Below are 21640 nucleotides of genomic sequence, written 5' to 3'. Positions count from 1 at the left end.
TGCTGCTTTCTACAATGTTTATTGATTGATCATTTGTTTTCCTAAGGAATGTCCCTCCTTTAAGAGCACACTTTTTTAAATCCTTCATTTTATTGCCAAAGTTACTCAGGCAAACATTGGCTGATCATTCCTTTCCCTAGCTCATAGATGTACCAAAAATCATCCTGGCTGAGATTGCTCATCACAGTAGAAATCAGTGACTGAAAGCTGGACTTCCTTGATATGGTTCAATAACACATCACAAAATGCTGTTGGGAATGAAGGAGTTAAGATTCAATATCTAACCAGAGTCTAACAAGAGTCACTGATGTTCAAAGCACCTTGGCTTAACAGCAGAGCCAAACTGCTAAATCCAGATTCAGATATTGAAATCAGCAGGAACTTGAAAAGAGTAATTTCTTGGCCTGGAGGAACCTAATGAGGATTGGAAGCTCAATATCCCTTTCTTTGCTAGCCCTGAAAAGCTGGTAATTGCTTTGCTCCACTGGGCATAAAGTACTTCGACCATTTTCCTACTACTGTACCACCATAAAACAAAATGTAGTACAATTAGTGTTGCAGATATGTCACCTCATCAGTACCGGCAAACCCAACGTAAACATAAGCCAACATTCCCACAAGTTAATTTCATCATGTTCAATTAGCATTGCATTATTGTGCTTCTTCACTATCTTGAGTTGGTAGGTCAAGCTTTTATATAAAAACAAGGTTTAATAAAAGCTACAGAATTAGAGATATTTTTCTGAAAAGGGAAGAGTGGTGGTTTGGGAAGACATTATTGTGAGAGATGCTTAGGTCTTTCTGTCAAGCCAGTCATTTCTATCTGGATGGGTGGGTTGCCATGTGCCTTTGCAGTTTCATTTTGTACTTATGTGGGGAGCACTATTAAAGTGGTTGTCTGCCGTTGGCAGTAGGCTAGACATCGAGACAAAGATCTTGAAGAATTTCTGCTGATTCAAGCTCTGAGTACATTTAAAAAACTCAGCAATCTTCCACAGTGCTTTGACCCATACTGGTTGCATACAAGGGGGGAGAGAAGCAATCTCTGTGACTGCAGCGGAATGCCCTGTCCAGCTGCAGTTTGCAAAAACAACAACAATTTGCATTTATACAGTGCCTTTAGAGTAGAAAAGCATCTCGAGGTATTTCATAGAAGCATGAACAGATAATGAATGCTGAGCCAAAAAGGAGATATTAGGAGAGGTGACTAAAAGCTTGGTCAAATAGGGGGCTTTTAATAACGGTCATAAAGTAGGCCTCTTGCACATCCCCAATTAATATTGCTCCACCATTGGCGGCCGTGCCTTCAGCTTTCTAGGCACTTAACTCTGGAATTCCCTCCCGAAACCTCTCCACATCTCTCTGCTCCTTTAAGATGCTCCTTGCAACCTACCTCTTTGACCAAGCTTTTGGTCACCTGTCCAGTATCTCCTTATATGGCTCAATGTCAAATTTTATCTGATTATACTTCTGTGAAGTGCCTTGGGAAGTTTAACTACGTTAAAAGCGCTATACAAATGCAAGTTGTTGTTGTTACGAGGGTGGTGGTGAGGCAAAAGGAAAAAGCCCAAGAGCTGGCTGGTGTTGGGATTTTAAAAAGATTACGAGAGATGCTCTTCCAGTGGCGCTCAATTCGTTCCAATATCGTGAGACCGGCTTGGGTGATCTGGCTCCTTGTGCTTACACTAATAAATCCAGCTCCCTTAGCCTGGCAGCACATCTGTAGACCTATAAACAATTGGTTTTTTTTTTACTAAGCACTGTACCGGTACAAAGACCAGGCTTACTCAATCACAAATACAAAGGCAAAATACTGCTGATGCAGGAAATCTGAAATATAAACAGAAAATGCTGGAAATATTCAGCAGGTCAGCCCTGCTGAGTATTTCCAGCATTTTCTGTTTACTCAACCACAATCTAGTTTTGATGGGATAGGGAGGAAGATTCCTCTGGTCTCAGTGTAGTGACATTATAACCTAGCGAGAAGACTTCTTGTGCTCATGCTTTCTAGCCAAATGGTATGCACGACCAAAACTAAAATCTTCCCACTATGTTTATGATGTTATGTAGAACAGAGGAAATACTCCCCACTGGTGCTTAATGGCCAAACACATTACCTCAGAACTTAGACATGTTAACAGCAGAATTTGCTACCTTTTCAGTGGTAAATACATTGCATTGGGAGAAACTGAACCATTCAGGTGAAGAGGCTCCAAGATTTGATTTTTGGTCTATGATTCGCTATGAGGCAGTAATGGAAGCATTACAATTAGCCTCAATGTCACCAAACTTGAATTGGGGCAAAAATCTGCCAAGGTTCCACAACTTTTATCCAATGATCCCTAGTGGAAAGTGTGCGTGCGTGTGTGAACACAGGCGAGGACCGTTTCAGGTTCCGGTATAATGCCCCCATTTATGAACAGAATGCCAACATTTACTGTCTCTATTTACACATGAAACAATAGTTGCTTGAAAAATAGGCTGCCTGCACCAATGAGACAGCACTTCATACACCATCACCTCCAGAAGTAACAAAGGGGCGAAAATGAAGAAAATTGGGTGGGAATGAAGGTGGAAGATAATGAATATGAGGTGGGAGCATTTTATAAGAAATGGGTTTATAATTGCACATAATGCCAAAGTGTATAGTGGAAGCATTTGATGGCAAATAATTATCATTTTGGACAAGCTGCCCCATTATCCATAAGCAAACAAGCAAAAGGCAGTTCATTTTAAATCAGTGCATGTCATGTGCCTGAGAGTGTCGCACTTCAAAGTATCACACATGCTAAGTCTGCCATTCTTGTACCTGATTGGTTCAAATATCATATTCATAAAAAAGCAACAAATTTCAATTGAATGGAACAAGAATCAACCAATGAACAAATAAAGTTTTTATTTAAAAAAAATCAGGCAGTCATTTCCTGCTGGTTAGTTCCAACAAATACTATCTGGCCTTTCCCCAAGGGAAGGAGCAGGAGATTTACAATCAGCTGCCAACCTACATACAAATTTCCCTTAGCTACAGCAATTACCTCGAATTGACGTCAGGATGTGCCTATTTACAGCAATTCCCCCTCTTAATTATGCAATGGTATATTTATGTTTTACATGGTACAAAATTCCTGTTCCTATAAAATAGCACATCCTCCCAATTTACTGTGAGCAATGCCAGAGGAGATTTGCTAATTTTAAATAAATATAGAAATAATTAAATGTTCAATTAGTTTTCCTTTCAATAAAAAATGTCAGCATCACAAACAAAATAAGTACCAGCTATGAAGGATATAATATATTTCATCTTTATTGCCATGGCTCCAAGGTAAATCAATTTGAGTTAGGCATTTGGAACTAATTTGAAACCCAATATTTTTTCAGTCTTACAGTACTGGCCAATGCACGTGATCAGCAGCAATTTTAAACTGCCCAACCCATATTCAGTTTTTTTGGTCAATGTACAAGGTATACACCAAAAAATTCTAATATAAATAAGGACGTCATATAACAATTAATACATTTTGTGTTGAATGTTTTACTTTATCTTCCTAGCAAATTGTTTGAAATATCAACATTTTCTCATGGTCAGCAAAGGCATGGTATCTGGACGTATAGTGTCAGCTGTGGTTCAGTGGGAAGCACCCTCGCCTCTGAGTCAGAAAGTTGTGGGTTCAATTCCACTCCAGGGACTTGAGCACAAACATCTGGGCTAACACTCCAGTGCAGTGGTGAGGGAGTGCTACACTGTTGGAGGTGCCGTCTTTCGGATGAGACGTTAAACTGAGGCCTCGTCTGCTCTCTCAGGTGGACGTAAAAGATCCCACGGCACTATTCGAAGAAGCGCAGGGGAGTTCGCCCCAGTGTCCTGGCCAATATTTATCCCTCAATCAACATCACTAAAACAGATCATCTGGTCATTTTCTCATTGCTGCTTGTGGGAGCTTGCTGTGAGTAAAATGGATGCCGCATTTCCTACATTACAACAGTGACTCCACTTTAAAAGTACTTCATTGGCTGTAAAGTGCTTTGGGATGTCCAGTGGTCATGAAAGGTGCTACATAAATGCAAGTCTTTCTTTCTTTCTAACAACAACTAACAAATGCAAGTTGTTGTTAGAAAGAAAGACTTGCATTTATGTAGCACCTCTAATGTAGGAAAACATCCCAAAGCACTGCATCGAAGCATAATCAGAAAAAATCAATACTGAGCCAAATAAAGTGATATTAGGAGAGGAGACTTAAAGCTTGGTCAAAGAGGTGGGTTTCAAGAAAGGTCTTCAAGGAGGAGAGGGAAGTGGAAAGTTGGCAGAGTTTAGGGAGGGAATTCCAGGGTGTAGGACATGGACAACTGAAGTCATAGCTGCCAATGGTGGGGAGAATGGACTGGGGAACGCACAAAAGGCTAGAGTTGGAGGAACGCAGAGTTGGAGGAGGGTGGTTGGGCTGGAGAAGATTACCGAGATAGACAAGGCCTAGGCCATGAAGGGATTTAAACACGAGGATGAGAATTTTTATTTTGAGGCATCAGGAGACCAGGAGCCAATGTAGGTAGTGAGCACAGGGGTAAAAGGTGTGTGGGACTTGCTGAGGGATAGGGATACAGGCAGCAGAGTTTTAGATGAGCTTAAGTTTATGGAGGGCGGAGTAAAACTGGAAAATAACCCAAACTGGATGAAAATAATGTAGAGATTAATCCCACAATGACACTACATAGTCAAGTTTAGACCAGATACCATACCTTTGCTGACCATGAGGAAATGTTGATATTTCAATCAACTTGCTAGGAGAAAAGAAAGAAAGACTTGCATTTATATAGCGCCTTTCATGACCACCGGACGTCTCAAAAGCGCTTTACAGCCAATGAAGTACTTTTTGGAGTGTACTCACTGTTGTATTGTGGGAAACGATAAAATAAAACATTCAACACAAAATTTATCCATGTTCCCAACAGCAAATACTGAGATTATTTGCAGGTAAGTAATTTTGTGTACAAAGATCAAAAGGAAAGAGACAGTAACTAATAGCAGTTACAAGTAAATATAAATACATATGCAATATCTAATTTGCATTCTTTATCATTTTCCATCATTTAAGCCATTGACAATGGCCCGGATTCTGCAGTTAAAATAATAGTGAGGCTATCAGTGCTCACTGTTAATAGGGAGTAAATCGGACAGCAACTTCCGCCGCCCACACACGCACAGCTAAATGCGGAAATCAAGAAGATGCTGTCTGATTTGCCCTGCTCCTCCACAAGCTTCTCTATACCAGTACCTCGCCAAGAGATTCAGCATTGAAACTCATGAAGGGCCTGGATTTTAGCCTGGAGGAGAGTTGGGTGAGTGAGAGAGATTGTGGGGGGTGGGGGGGGGGCGGGGGGGTGTCCGGATTGTGGGGGGTCCAATGGTGGTCTGATGGTTGTCTGGGGTTCCGATTGTGGGGGGTCCCGATTGTGTGTGGGGTGTTACCGAATGGTAGTCTGGCAGGGGTCCCGATTGTGGGAGGGGTGGTCTGATGGTGGTCTGGGGGGTTTCGATTGTGGGGGTGGTCCGATCGTGGTCTGGGGGAGGAGGGATCCCGATTGTGGGGGGTGGTCTAATGGTGGTCTGGGGAGTCTCGATTGTGGGGGTGGTCCAATCGTAGTCGGGGGGTGGGGGGGCAGGGGGAGAGTGATCCCGATTGTGGGGGTGGTCTGATGGTGGTCTGGGGGGGGAGGGGGTGGGGGTGGGGGAGGGTGTTTCCCCGATGGTGGTCTGGCAGGAGTCCCGATTGTGGGGGGCCGGTCTGATGGTAGTCTGGGGGGGGGGGTCCTGATTGTGGGGGTGGGGGGATGGTCCGATGGCGGTCGGGGGCGGGGAGCAGACAGATTAGCTTACGGGCCATTATGTTTACTTTTAGAATACCGGGACCGATATTACATCAATTGGAATTGAACTTTGAAAAGTTAAAGTCACACAGAGAATAAATACTGGAGGAAACAGTTACACATAAAGCTGGTTCACATGTTGGGAATTTCACTCCAAGATTTCCATGTAATTTCCTACCACAAGGATCCAGTGATGGATAAACTGGAGCTCCATAAATACCATTAAAGTTTTATGGCTTGAACATAGACCCTGTTGAAATATGTCATTAATAAAAGGCATTTTATGTCACTAATTCTAAGAGGCAGCATCCACAAAAGAGAAAAACAGATGGTAAGAAGTTGCATTCCAACAGTTGGCTGGTTGTTTGGCACAGATAACGGCCCGTATTTTCTGATCGCAGACCTCCCGCGGGCGGAGGCCTGCAATCTGCGCTCTTACTGAGGGATCCTGGGCCTCACCAAACTCCAAGCAGGGCCCACGTATCCCAGAGGCGCAGGCAGTTCGCAGCGTCCCAGGGGTCACGTGGGCCAGGGGGAACCAATCAAAGAAGGGAATCTCCCTTCATACACTTGACAAATATATGAATGGGGATCACCCCAAAAACACAGTAAAACATTAAATAATTTTTTTTTTTTTTAAATCACATTTTTAAAATGACTTGAAATTACAATAAATTAAGTATTTTAAACAAAAATTTAATTTTTTGAAAAAAATAATTAAAGATTTTTATGGGGCTAAAAATAAACTGACTTTTTAAAAAAAGTATTTTTATATGATAAATCAGTGAAATTTTATTTTTAACTTAAAAAAAAAATCTTATCCTGTTAAAAGCAGGCCTTATGCCTGCTTTTACCAGGTGTAAGAATTGTAACGGTTTTCTGCGGGCGGAGGGTCACCAAAAAGCGGAACTCTCCCCCCGCAGAGGCCCTTCTCCCGGGCAGCTGGAGGATCTGTCAAGACCATTCTTGACAGATCAGAAATGCCGGTTTTCAGCGCATGCACTGTGCATGCTTGAAACCGGCATTTCCGATGTCCTTACGGGTGGGTACACAGCGCGTACCCACCCGTAGGGATCGGAATGTCTGGGCCAGTGTCTATGTTTGCTTACAACATTTATCTTAGAATAAGACACATCAAGACAACACAAAACACAAATAATATCAAAATATTATTTCACTGTTGCTCTAAGACGGTTAATTTTCCAGACAGGTCCTATAAGGAAACCGAGTATAGGATATAAGAGTAATAATGTGTATTTTAAAATCAACATATATTCTGAGATTTCCCTCCACACAGTCACCTGAGAATGCTACTCATTTAAATGTTTACAAGAGTTACTCCCTTCTTCAATTCACATGACTTTTCCCATGAGGGTTAATCATGCAACCATGAAGACCCAAGAAGCAGTGACATTATCGCAAAGTAGGCCCTCAAGGTATCATCTATATAAGCCAGCACAACTTCCTGTTTCCAGGCTAAGACTTGTTAAAAGCAGTAATTCGACAAATGAATAAAAATCTGGTGACAGACAGTTTCTTTTTTATTTTCCTTCTCAAATTTTCTCCCCTCCTGTCCTGAAGGCGCTGACCCAAGCTGAAGTAAATTTCCACAGAACATGCATTTTCTGGAAAGGATCGATGAATAGTATCTCATCCAAATAATCATTCTTCATTTGGAAGATGACTTGAGTGTGTGGTATTCAACGATAGGATGCATCACGTGCATGCCCAAGTCTGTCTGTACCCGAGGTCCACAAACTTTCGAACAGAAGTCTTTGGATAACAATCAGGAGTGGGAAACCTGGAATGAGTGACCATAACATGGTTGAATTCCAAATTCAGTTGGAGGGTGAGAGAGTTGGATCTCAAACCAGCGTACTAAGCTTAAATAAAGGAGACTATGAAGGTATGAGAGCAGAGTTGACTAAAGTGGACTGGGAAAATAGATTAAGGTGCAAGACGGTACAGGAGCAGTGGTGTACATTCAAGGAGATATTTCACAACTTTCAAGAAAAATATATTCCACTGAGGAAAAAGGGGCGTAAAAGACAGCCATCCGTGGTTAAGTAAAATAATAAAGGATAGTATTTGACTGAAAACAAGGGGATATAAAGTAGCCAAATCTAGTGGGAGGATAGAAGATTGGGAAGCATTTAAAAGCCAGCAAAGAATAACTGAAAGATTAATTAAGAAAGGGAAGATAGATTATGAAAGTAAACTAGCAAAAAATATAAAAACAGATAGCAAGAGTTTCTACAGTTATATTAAAAGAAAAAGGGTGGCTAAAGTGAATGTTGGTCCCTTAGAGGACGGCACCGGGAAATTAGTAGTGGGGAACGTGGAGATGGCAAATACGCTGAACAAATATTTTGTATCAGTCTTTACAGTAGAGGACACTAAAAATATCCCAACACTGGACAAACAGGGGGCTATAGCGGGGGAGGAGCTAAACACAATTAAAATCACTAAGGAGATGGTACTCGGTAAGATAATGGGACTTAAGGCGGATAAATCCCCTGGACCTGATGGCCGACATCCTAGGGTCTTGAGAGAAGTAGCGATAGGGATTGCGGATGCATTGGTGGTAATTTTCCAAAACTCCCTGGATTCAGGAAAGGTCCCAGCAGATTGGAAAACTGCTAATGTAACGTCCTTATTTAAAAAGGGAGGTAGACAAAAGGCTGGAAACTATAGACCAGTTAGCCTAACATCTGTGGTTGGTAAAATGTTGGAGTCCATTATTAAGGAAGCAGTAACAGGACATTTGGATAAGCATAATTTAAATCAGACAGAGTCAGCATGGTTTTATGAAGGGGAAATCATGCTTGACAAATTTGCTCGAATTCTTTGAGGACATAACAAACAGGGTGGATAAAGGGGAACCAGTGGATGTGGTATATTTGGACTTCCAAAAGGCATTTGACAAGGTGCCACACAAAAGATTACTGCACAAGATAAAAAATCACGGGATTGGGGGTAATATACTGGCATGGGTGGAAGATTGGCTATCTAACAGAAAACAGAGAGTGGGGATAAATGGTTCATTCTCGGGTTGGCAATCAGTAACTAGTGGTGTTCTGCAGGGGTCAGTGCTGGGACCCCAACTCTTTAAAATCTATATTAACGATTTGGAGGAGGGGACCAAGTGCAACGTATCCAAGTTTGCCGACGATACAAAGATGGGAGGGAAAGCAGTGAGTGAGGAGGACATAAAAAACCTGCAAAAGGACATAGACAGGCTAAGTGAGTGGGCAGAAATTTGGCAGATGGAATATAATGTTGGAAAGTGTGAGGTTATGCACTTTGGCAGAAAAAATCAAAGAGCAAGTCATTATCTAAATGGAGAGAAACTGCAAAGTACTACAGTACAAAGGGATCTGGGGGTCCTGGTGCATTAAACACAGAAGGTTAGTATGCAGGTACAGCAGGTGATCAGGAAGGCCAATGGAATCTTGGCTTTTATTGCAAGGGGGATGGAGTATAAAAGCAGGGAAGTCTTGCTTCAGTTATACAGGGTACTGGTGAGGCCACACCTGGAATACTGCGTACAGTTTTGGTTTCCATATTTAAGAAAAGATATACTTGCTCTCGAGGCAGTTCAGAGAAGGTTCACTCGGTTGATTCTGGAGATGAGGGGGTTGACTTATGAGGAAAGGTTGAGTAGGTTGGGCCTCTACTCATTGGAATTCAGAAGAATGAGAGGCGATCTTATCGAAACATATAAGATTGTGAGGGGGCTTGATCGGGTGGATGCGGGGAGGATGTTTCCACTAATGGGTGAGACTAGAACTAGGGGGCATAATCTTAGAATAAGGGGCTGCCGTTTCAAAACTGAGATGGTAGTCAATCTATGGAATTTGCTACCTCAAAGAGCTGTGGAAGCTGCGACATTAAATAAATTTAAAACGGAGATAGACAGTTTCCTAGCTGATAAGGGAATTAAGGGTTATGGGGAGCGGGCAGGGAAGTGGATGTGAGTCTAGGTTCGGATCAGCCATGATCCTATTGAATGGCGGAGCAGGCCCGAGGGGCCGTATGGCCTACTCCTGCTTCTTATGTTCTTATGAAACCTTCCTGATGTTTCTCCTTCCTAGCCCAAGGGCACAAAGGCCCAACATGGGGAAGCACGAACGTTTATCATGGCCTAACTGGTACTATAGTTAGAAGAGTCAGTTTTTTGGTAATTTCCACCCACCCCATAACACTTTAAACATGGACAATATCTTTGAAATTGAGCTTAACTATTAAAAGCTACATTTTTTAAAAATGGGACATGCTAAACAACCATATCATGTGGCATTACCTGACCAAAAGAATGATCTTTCATTGTCCTCTGCCAATACTGTTCTTGAACCAGTTACCCATAATTTTTCCTTTCTCATTTAAGTGCTTCATCTCGAGTTCACAGCTTGAGCTGTAGGGAATCATCCTGGATGTGAGTTGACATAACACCATTTCGTATTATAGTGCACTGACGTGCTTTACCATCAGACTTTAAAACTGATTTAAATGTACATGTGTAGATGTATGGATAAATTTAGACTAGAGATGCCCTGATTACTTGTCAAAGTTCAATGGCCAGGCTCACACACAAATAATTGCCACATTGTCAAATTACTCCAAGGCTTGGGGGTGATCATGACAAAGGAGCAGAGGAGAGAGAGGTAGCTGTGGATTCAGCAATGGATCTCAGTCTTGAAGTTAAAAAAAAAAATCCACGAGCTCCTCACACTTTAAGCTAGAAATGAGGATGAAGAAGTGGGAGAAGAGGGTTTGAGGAGGCAATTTCTCGTGAAGAAAAGGACCTGTGGATTATTTTTACACTGGGTAACCCTGGAGTAGTGGGAGCGTTTGGCCGTGAAGAGCAAGGCCATATAATGCTCAACATGGTCGAGTCAGATCTTGTGATGGATTACAAGACCAGATGTTTACCAGGTTTTCTTTAAATTGTTTCTTGGGATGTGGGCATCGCTAGCGAGGCCACATTTATTGCCCATACCTTGTTGATCCAAGGAGGTGGTGGTGGACCTTCTCCTCAGTCACTGCAGTCCTCATGGTGGCGACGCTCCTACAATATATTAGCTAGGAATTCCAGAATATTGATCCAGTGACAACGAAAAAACAAAAAAATATGTCCAAGTCAAGATGATGTGTGGCTTGCAGGGGAACTTGCAGGTGGTGGTGTTCCCATGACATTACTGCTCTTGACATTGGTAGAGATTGGTGGAGGAGCTGTCAAAGTGAGTTGCAGCAGTGCATTCTGTAATTTGCACATACTGCAGCAACAGTGCACCAGTGGTGAAAACTGAGTCCAGTGGCAGGGCCTACGATAAAACAAACTGCTCTGTCCTGGATAGTGTCAAGCTTCAAGTGTCTTACTGCACCCATCCAGGCAGGCATTCCATCGCACTCCTGACTTGAGCATTGTGGATGATGAATAGGCTTTCAGGGGTCAGGAGGTGAGCCACTCGTTACGAAGTAGCCTGCCTCTGTTTTGTGCTCTGAGCCATGGTTGGTCCAGTTAAACTTCTGATCAATCATGACCCCCACAACATTGATAGTGGGGATCTGGCAATGGTGGTGCCATTGATGATCAAGAAGAGATGGTTGGGCTTTCTCTTGTTGCCAGATGATCCTTACCTAACACTAAGGAATGCAAATGTTATCTGCCACTTGTCAGCACAAGATGAGATGTTATCCAGGTCCTGTTTTAGGCTGCTTCATTACTGGAGGTGACGTGAATGGAATTGAACAATGTGGAATAGTCAGCGAACAGCCCCACTCCTGACGTTATGATAGAAGGAAGGTCATTGATAAGGCAGCTAAAGATGATTGGGCTGAGGACATTTACCTGAGGAACTCCTGAAGTGATGTTCAGGGGGTGCCAAGATGTCAAGCCTCCAAAAACCACAAACATCAACCTTTTCGTTAGCCACTGGAGGGTTATCCTTTTGACCCCATTGATGTAAGTTTTGCAATGGCTCTTTGGTGCCCAACTCAGTTGAATACTATCTTGATGTTGTGGGCAGCTGCTATTAATTCTTCTCTGACATTCAGCTTTTGTGTCGATGGTTGGATAATGGCTGTGATGAGGTCTGGAGCCTAATGGTGCTAGCAGAAACCAAACTCAGCATTGGTGAGCAGGTTATTAGTGGATAGGTGTTGTCTGACAGTGCTATTGATGGCTCTTTCCATGATTAGGAGTAGACTGACAGGGTGGTAATTGGCCTGGTTAGATTTACCCTATGTTTTGTGAATAGGACATTTCTAGACAATCTTCCACATTGTTGAGTAGATACCAGTGTCATAGCAGCAATGAAATAGTTTGGGTAGGGGAGCAACTAGCTCTGGTGCACGTCTTCAGTACTACAGCCAGAATATCGCCAAGGCCCTCAGCCTTTCCTGTGTCCAGTGCAATCAGCCGCTTCTCAACATGGAGTGAACCAAACTAATTGGGCACTGGTATCTATGACGGTGCGGATCTCGGGAAGTGGCCATGTAGTAGAATCCTCAAGGCACTTCTGACTTACGACACTTACAAACACTTTAGTCTGGTCCCTTGCACTCATGTGCTGGGTTCCACAATGGTTGAGGTGAGGGTGTTAATAGTCTTTTCCTCTTGTTAGCTGCCCAATTGTTCATCACCATTCTCAACTGGATGTGGTCGGGCTAAAGAGCTTTGCTCTAATTGGGAAGGAAGATGTGGATGGCAAGGGAAATGAAGTAGTAGTTAGAAGTAGCCTCATCAATGGTCAAGAGCTCAGAGGTGGCAAGATCAAGTAAGTGGCTATGGGTGTGAGTAGAAGCATGAGATGGAGTGAGGACAGGAAGGAAGAAGAGGGGAGAGGAACAAGGGGAATTTAGGTTGACTTTTAAAGTTACTGAGGATGAGGAATTGCAAAGAAGGGAGGAGGTATCCATGAGGAAAACATCTTGGCCGTCACGTCAGCACATGTTTTTGCAAGGAATAGCCACAGAAAAGAGTTACTTGAGATTATGATTAGCATCTCACAGTAAGTCTGCATGTTCCTCTTTCATTACCTTTCCCATCTTCCCAAGTATAGAAGCTTTCCTTTAAATGCTTAGTTTCCAAGCCCATAATTTGAGCCAGTGTTGTTACAAATGGCTACAAACTTAAACGTGTACATACCAAGTTACAGGTCTGTGAAAAACAAAGATATTAAGTTGGAAACTGCTGGTCAACTAAAAATCATTTACATGTACCTCAAGCTTTGTACAATTAAAAGAGATCATTCTCTTTGGAGGTTTATGGCTTTCACCTGTAGTGTGTTGCAGCATAATTCCAGGTTTTATGCAACCCATGCACTGGACAGTTTAATCCTTTTAACTGGGGCCCCTGGTGTAAATGAAATAATACCATTTATCAGATCATTCCCATCAAACAAAATCCATCAGGACTGATTTATGTATATTGGGAATCAATTAGAGCAAACAAAAATGTCCCCATTAACTGGTATCAAGTGGACTCATACACTGGGCATCACACTGGTGCTGCAGAACAGGGTCTGTGTTCAGTTACATTACTTATATGTAACTGATCTTGTGCTTTTCATATTGTTTCCATGACTCAGCAGTGGCTATAAATATGGTAGAAAATTATTCACCAATAAGAAAACTTCCTTCCTCTTATTAAATAGTTGAGAAAATAATTGCCAACATTTTATGATGGTACTGATGAGAAGCACCAGTATTAAAAGGAGTACTGCCGTCGGGAACATCCAGCTTGTAGGCCAGAAAATTTTGCATACAAACACTTCCCAACACAGCATCAGCAGGCTATTTACCATGATAAAAAAAACAGTACTTTTATCACTCTATGCACTTCAGGTGCTGGTTTTAAGGTCTTGTGAACCTAAAAAACCCCAAATCCATCTATTCTTCCACATCACCCCATTCAAATACAACAACGGCGTCACCAAAATGTACCACCTCACATTTCCCAACACTGAAATCCATTTGCCACTTATTTGCAGTTTCCTTCGGTCCTTACTATACTTCCTATTTTTGTATTCTCTGCAAATTTGGACACTACTCCCTATAGCCTTATATCCAAATCATTGAAGCACACAATGAATATGGTCCCAGAACAGAAGCCTATGGGACACAGTTGACCACTTCCAACCACTCTGCGAAACTGCTCTCAACTCCTACTCTCTGTTTCCTCCCTTATCGGTTTTTAAATCCAATTTATCACCCTCCCATTAATTCCATTCCCTTTATCTTCTCCAATTCTCTCCTGTGTGGTACCTTGTCAAGCCTTTCTGAAAGTCCTGATGTCCACCACATCCAGTGCATTTGCCCCATCCACCATATCTGTCACCTTAAAAAATGAATATCAGAATAAATAATCCAGCTTCATGCATGCTAGGGCTAAGGCCACATATTTGATTATATTTGCCGAGTCCTATTTCCCCTCTCTTTTTTTATTAAGTTTTTATTCCCCTTCCATTAATTTTCTCCTTTCTTCCTCTCCTTACTGGTTTCCTTCCCCCCCATGGGTGCTAGGCATCCTTCAGGACTCGCCTCAGTGGCCACTGCTCATGTGTGAGCCAAGACAGTAACAGCAGGCTATTTACCCGCAGGCGGCATCACAGCTGAGTCCACCCATGTCCTCACAGGGGTTGGCACAGGTTTCAAATATAGTGATCAAAATGAGGAATCCTGGCCGACTTCCCTCGTCATAACAACAGGAATGCTGAGACCAATTATAGTATTCTACCACTGCCCCAGTTAAGATTAGCAAACTCAGCAGAGACTCAAACAGACTGGCCTTCTAAGTTTGTATGGCTCAGCAGCTTACAACCTTAACTAGCTGAGATTTTTGGGGTGTTCCCTTTTTTGTTAATTGAGAGGATCCAAGCCTCTTAATGCAGGGCACTACCCAGGTAAAGTATATGCTTAAAAACATTCCAACAGGATACTTTAAAAGACTTTAATCCTATTGGGGACAAAGGGGCGTGACCTGGGGGGGGGGGGGGGGGGGGCGGAGAATTGGGCCGAAATATGATGGCAGTTTGGTAATGAGACTGTGCAAAATAAAACCGAGTGCTTAAAATGGAAAATAGATACAATGTTAACAAAAAATATAAAGTTACTTTAGGGTTTGCAGCTTTCCCCAGTTTAAGTTTTCCAGATCCTGCCTATGCAAATGTCTATCCTCAGGACAAAAATCATAGCACAGGAACAAAATTCAAATCCAAGATAAAGTAATTTATTATATTGAGGCAAAACTTCACATGTACTGCCATTTGTGATGTCAATGTAGTTTATTGCTAGTGCAAAATGCAAACAATATCTAGACAGAAAGGGCCTGCAATGTTGTTTTGATTAAATAGCCCAATGCCATGACCTCCAAATGTCGGTACTTTCAACCTAAGATTGAACTTTTAGAACTTAAAGTTTTCCTTTTGTACATTGTATTGCTCAAACAAATGCAAAAGCCATACTGTAATCTTGGCAAAAAGTTTGCACTACTTTTCTTTATCTTTTTCCAGTATAAAGTTTATTATTAACAGCAATATTTTAGATGTGCTTCTTCTGATCTATGTCTGTGTGACATGCTATAAATATTATATCACATACTGTAAAGGTTGTCAGTTGTATATGTCTTTTTGACAGCCCTAAATGAACCATGCATACTTGCCACTGAATAACTTCCTTAAGTTACTCCTATCGTTTAAATGATTAATAGCTGGTATATTATGGACAAATGTGGCTGAAAGTTAAGAGACATCAAACAAATAAGGAACAGCATTGATTTTTTATGCATTTCTCCACCAGATAAATGAAAGACATTTATCTGAAGGTAACTGCACTATATCTCTTAGCAACAAGTACAACTAACCTGTATCTTTGGTAGTCACTTTCATCGTTGTCCAAGCTAACAAGTTCATTGGGACAGGCTTCATTTCCTAGGAGGCTGAGGTACTTAAGCCAAGGCACCACTTCAGCTAAATGATCCAAAAGGCTGTCTAATTCGGTTATGTGTCAAAGGTCATGGTTAAGGATTCAATCACATTAATGAAAAAGCATTTATAGAGAAGCAGTCATAGGTAAAAAAAAATCATATACATCAGGAGCTGACAATCAAATTTACTGCAGCAGTCAAGACTTGTCAAAGTTATTGTTTAAGGGGCAATTCACGGCTAACACATGTCAGAAATTTGGCATATATTGAAAGAATGTGCCTCTTTTTAGTTCACTTTCTTTCAAAGGTGGTTCAGTGTGAAACATTTAAAACATTGACAAAATGATGGATGTTGTGTGGCTAAATGGTAAGCAATTGTTGAAACTGAAACTTTTCCAACAAGGAAACAAACAGTTACTTCACACTACATCCATCACAAATACATTCAGTCCATTGTAAAACGAGTCTACAGTGGCAAACAATAACAGCCTTATTTCCCCACAAGAATATAAATGCTGGGCTGATACTTTTGTACAGTCAGAATTATGTCTCCAGTAAATTCTGAGAATCAATGTTCCTGTACTTTCATTGACTCTGCAGGGCTCTGTTAATTTAAAAGACAGCAAACATTGCCTTTCTGTGGGGTATTTTAGGGGGTCGTACAAAAATCATACGATAGAGTGTTTATTGCAGTACCTTATTGGAGAAGGATCCATGAAAAATGTGGGTTATATCAAGTCTATTTGAAAGTGTTGAAGTGAATATTTCCTAAAATAACTTCAGCTTTCTCAGTTCCTTGTTCCTTTTAGAATTGTTCAATGGATATTTCCTACATGTACTTTGTGACTAGTGCAATATAGTATTTATCGCAATTTAATTAAAAATACATACTGGAATGAACACCATTTATGTACAACAGTGCCAATTGCTTGCCCTTTTCCCCCGTTTAGCATTTTCCATGGGCCTGATTTTATCTCATTCAATAATTATTCCAGCAGAGGGCCCCCTTCCATCCAAGACAAACTCTTTCCTACGTTATTTTAAAAAAAAGCTATTTTTTCCATTAATGCTTGCAAAACGATTCCAAACTGTGATGATTTGGGTTTGTGAATTAACATGCTGCTAATTAATTTCTGGTACGCCCCTCAAAGAGAACATGATTTGTGCATGAACAAAATTTCAAGTAATTTCCTCTAAATTAGATGCTACATAATTTACAATGTCATTGTGCAGAGGATATTTGGTTCTTGTTGATTGTCAGGGTATGAAGGTGTGGTAACCTAGGCAACTGTAGGTCATTTCTGAGAAGATTGTTGTCCAGGATTAGCTCTTCCAGGCAGATGAATTCTTCCAGTCCTTCCAATGACCTGCAACAATAAGGGAACAGGAAAAATGATATGCTACTAAATCAGGAAGGCCATTATCCACGGAAATAAATATTTCAACCTTCCTTTTCACGAGCTGGAAAGTTTTGGTTTTGGCCTGACAAGCGAGTGAATGACAAGAATTAGTGGCAGAGAACGCACTGGCACAGGCTCGCATTTTTCACACTCTGGCAGGATGAAGGATGGGGGTCACTTAGTGAGTAGCCAGGATCTAAAACAAAAGGCTTCAGATATGGGGCCTACAGGATGAATTTGTCAATGTCTTGTGCCTTGAGGCACCCAGCCTTCCCTGACCCAAACCTTCATTCCCAAGATAAATAACTCTGTCACAGTTCACCTTCATTCCCTGGACACAAATTTAAGTTGTCATCCATCATTCAGTTCAAATATCATATTCGTGTGCAGCTAATGAATCTAGTTTTAGCATCACTCTTAAATGTGACCACTGTGCAATCTGAAGAGATGAAGAAATAAAACTAAATGTGATATTTATTATATGAGGTTTCTGTTTCCAGTGACGAGCACAAGAAACTCCCCCTTCACCTTTCTGCACCTGGAAAGCCTGTTCGGACACAGGAACAAATGGACCATGCTCTGGTGTACTTAACCATAAAAACACATATTGTTTTTGAATAATGCTATGTAAATAGAATATTCTTATCACGAGAATCAGCAAATGGATTGGAACTGGCAAACGGAATAAAAGCACACATCTAAATGCTTCAGGGGATGCATAAAACAAAATGACAGAGCATGAAGTGGGACAAAGGCCCTGGAACACTAGAGGGAGTTGCCCATTGAAACAGCCAGTCTCACTACTAAAGCCTGGTTTAGTATCAGAAGCAGGCAGAGAAAATTCTGTACAAATCCCCTTACACCTGTCTGATTTTGATAATTTTGCCATGTAATGTTATTAGCTGCTCAGTTAAAAGGAGCTGCATCACACAAGGGCTTGCTTATTAATTGTTGTTTTCATGTCATCAGCACAATGTGCACTTTGTGATTTAATCAGCTAAATTCACAACTGTAAGCCAAGGGAAAGGGGGGGGGGGGGGAAGAGAAAGAGAATAGTGGGCGTTGACAGTCTCCTACAGAAAACTGTCTTTTATTTAAATGTCTTCTGTTTCTTTCTTTCTTGATGTTTTTACACTTTCCCACCACATACTTGAAACAAATAGCAAAATGAATAGTAATGACTGGTAGTTGTTTTTGAGCAGTTTTGTTAGAAAGCTGATGAGCGGTGTTATGATGCCTACTGTGTCTGCCTATTCACACAGCTCTAATGACCTGAAAACTGCCCATTATCTCACCCACAGGTACCATCTCCTTTACCTCACTGCAGGGCTCACACCATTCTCCCAGAGGAATCCCAGCACAGCCGAGAGATTTACATCGCAATTTCCAAAGTCACATCAAGATGACAAAACATCAAAATGCATTTCATTTTGCCCGATTCAAATGGAAAGAACTTTAAGTTTCCACTGTAATTAACCCTATCCTCGTTAAGATAATTATGATCAAGCTCCCTGTCATACCTAATATCCCAGAATCATTGCCTATGGCTCACACTTCACCCTCATTATCTTACAAAAATGTTGCACACAACAGGCAGTGGCAACTGGCCTCCCTGCTGAGCACCGAGGAGACTTTCTTTTGAAGGGAGGGGGCGATGTGTTATAAGGATAGGTCTACAACACCAGTGTGAAAAGGCAATGTTTAGATTCAAACAAAGCAGCACAGACTGGGGAGTGACAGGCAAATTGACATGCTGTTCAGAGGGCAAATGATAAATGTTTGATGAATTGGCAAATGCTGAAGGAGTGATGGGCTTCATATGTGCATAATGGACTAGCTGCCTTTCAGTTCTGATTGCCTGCCAAGATAAGAGACCATAATGAATGGGCGAACAGAGCCCTGCCATAAAAAGTAGGATTCAACTGGTTTTAATAAACTTAATAAAAGTGCAGAAGCAAGAGACGGCAGTTGAAATGAGATGTGAGAAAAGAGTGAGATTAGATCTACTTTAAAATCTTGACGGCAAAGTTGCAGGAGGAGAAGGAAGTGGGAATAAAAACAAAGTTCTGTCACAGGGGCTGTGAGACAGAGTGCCTCCGGTGCACTGGGTGAATTATAGACTGCCTCTCAAGATTCACAGCTCTTCGTGGTAGGAGGTTAATATTCTCACATGTCATTAGGTCTGCTGGCTCCACTGATGGCTCATTGAATCAGGCAGCAAATTATTTCCTCATGCTGGAAAGGACACCACACTTCAAAGGGAAGGAGCCAGGGTCAGACTGGCTCTGCAGTTTGATTAATGACTCAGGATCAGCAGAGGTTGCCTGTAGGTATGAATGTGACTGAGGCTTTTGACAACACTGACTTTAGAGCACGGCTTGACCCAGGCCCTTACTAACTTTGTTTCTAACATTGCTTTTGACTGACCTGATGGGGACTGTCAGTTAAGTTTATGACCCTTTACGCCATGTTACCAAAGATGGGAGTCGTTGTCTGCACAGCTTGATATCTATTTTTTCTAAAGCATAAATCTCTACTGAACAAGCCTTTGTTGTCGTGACTCTACTTCGAATGTCCTGATTACGGATGTATTCCATTTCATTAATTATTTGTGTTTTACATTCTATGGGGCTTGTTCCCCTGGATGTAGCAAAGCAAGTACAGGTAGTTTGTTTGAATATAGAAGTAATACACTGAATTATCACTAAGCAACTGTCACTTCCATTCCTTCGGATCAATCGTATTTGATGGATGTCATTGATGCAAATATGCCAATGGCCTTTATTAAGCCACTCCCTACATCAGACCACATCAAAGCACTTTAACTACCTCACCCTGGCCTGCCCCCTCCTCCCCCCCCAAATGGATAAGTACTTTAAACCAACAAAGTGACATTTCAGGAGTTAGACTTTAAAGTACAAAACAATGGCTAAATTACCTTTCATATCACTACCTGCAATTTCAGTCTTTCACCCTAGGCAAGAAACAATCTCAATATTTGAACATGAAGTTGAAATAAAAATGGCTGATTATATAATCGTGAATAGGCCTAGGGCTTCAACAGTAAAGAACGGATTAAAGTCCCTACCACCTGTGTTGTCATTCTCATGGGCCCCATTACCACCACCTTATTCATTTTTTTAGCCAACAGATTAAAATGCAAGTGCCACAATCTTTGATCTTTCATTCAGCGACGTAAATCCATTGAAGCCTCCAACATTTCTGCTGTGGTAATTAGTACTCATTAAAAGGTTTCAGCAGCCTGTGCAGTATTTTTCCCAAAGAAATTGCTTTTACAAGTGCCTTCTATCTTTGAAATGTACGCATCACTCACTTTCTTCTTTAGCTAATTCATGTAGATCAAGTAGATTAGTGACTCCATTATTTCAAAGACAAGGGAAAACAACAGGTTTTTATAATCTATCTGACCTGAGGATGGCACGGAGTTCTGATCAGGATTTAGATACATGATTACACCCATCTGTATGAACAGGCCTTTAATTTAGACATTTAAAGAACCTGAAATAAATTTCCATAGACCTCAGAGAATTTTCTTTATGAAACCATAGATTAGTATCCCATTGCCATTCGTAAAAAATACATTTAAAATTGGTTGCATATTTAAATTATTCAGTTGACGTCTCACTCATGAGTATTCCAGTACTAGTGTAAACAATAAATTCTTTCACATTTAACAAGAGTTCTATGAGGTACTGTATAAATAATAAGTGTACGAAGGTTGTTATTTATTGGCGTTTATTGCATTACTTTCCTTTTATTTCCTGAAGAATATCAAAGACAATGATTGGACACGCAAGTCTGGTGACATCGCAGAATTTATGAAAATGGTAAATCAACTGCAGCATGTACAACAGTTGCAACAAACCCCAATTGTGTATTTAAAATGGCAAATAGCAATAGAACATTTTACAAAAATTATTATTTTTGCTTTAAGAGCAAAACAAACACAGTTTCACGAAATTCTATATAATCAGCACAAGCTCGTGTCTGCCTGGTCTGATAGAATTACTTCATAATTTCTAATCTGACAAAATAAAAGTCTAAGCATGCAGCTTTATTTATAGCAGTCAGTATGTATATTAAAATATTTGGTACAATGAAAGTAATTTTTCTACATTATAATTAAACATATAAAATTGTGGAGTTATGATTTATGTTGCAAGTTTCATACTATTTTGAAATTAACCATCTACATTCTGGTTTGTACGTAGCAACAACGTTCAGTTTTCAAATTCCAAACTAAGTTCAAATCACGCTAGATATATTTCAAACATTTTGTCTTCTCCTAAATATTGAAAAAATAACATTTACAGCTTTTACCAATTATGGGACTTCCTTATATAGTTAACACCAGAAGTAATGTAATATCCAAACTTTACAGATATGTCCCCCAAAGCAATTAATGAGGTAAAGAAATTAGCCTAAAATA

At 40.9% G+C, this 21640-nt stretch overlaps 1 protein-coding gene across 4 annotated transcripts in view; it reads right to left on the bottom strand.

Annotated features, from left to right (window-relative positions):
• Positions 1-21640, bottom strand: part of lrmda (leucine rich melanocyte differentiation associated) — a 932585-nt gene that overhangs the window by 293922 nt on the left and 617023 nt on the right. For all 4 annotated transcript variants that reach the window (XR_015074203.1, XM_085970486.1, XM_085970488.1 and 1 more), the window contains exons 3-4: positions 17026-17157; positions 15728-15862 (exon numbers count right to left, since the gene is read on the bottom strand). Coding sequence is in view for 3 of the 4 variants with exons in the window: in XM_085970486.1 (XP_085826612.1) it covers positions 15728-15862; positions 17026-17157 (267 nt within the window). In the remaining variant the exon portion in view is untranslated. The remainder of the gene's footprint in view (positions 1-15727; positions 15863-17025; positions 17158-21640) is intronic.

Source organism: Somniosus microcephalus, chromosome 29, assembly GCF_052327205.1.
Source record: "Somniosus microcephalus isolate GS21.2 chromosome 29, FLI_Smic_1.0, whole genome shotgun sequence".
NCBI lineage: Eukaryota > Metazoa > Chordata > Chondrichthyes > Squaliformes > Somniosidae > Somniosus > Somniosus microcephalus.
The sequence above is the reverse complement of the archived record's forward strand: the minus strand, read 5'-3'. Positions and strand labels throughout refer to the sequence as shown.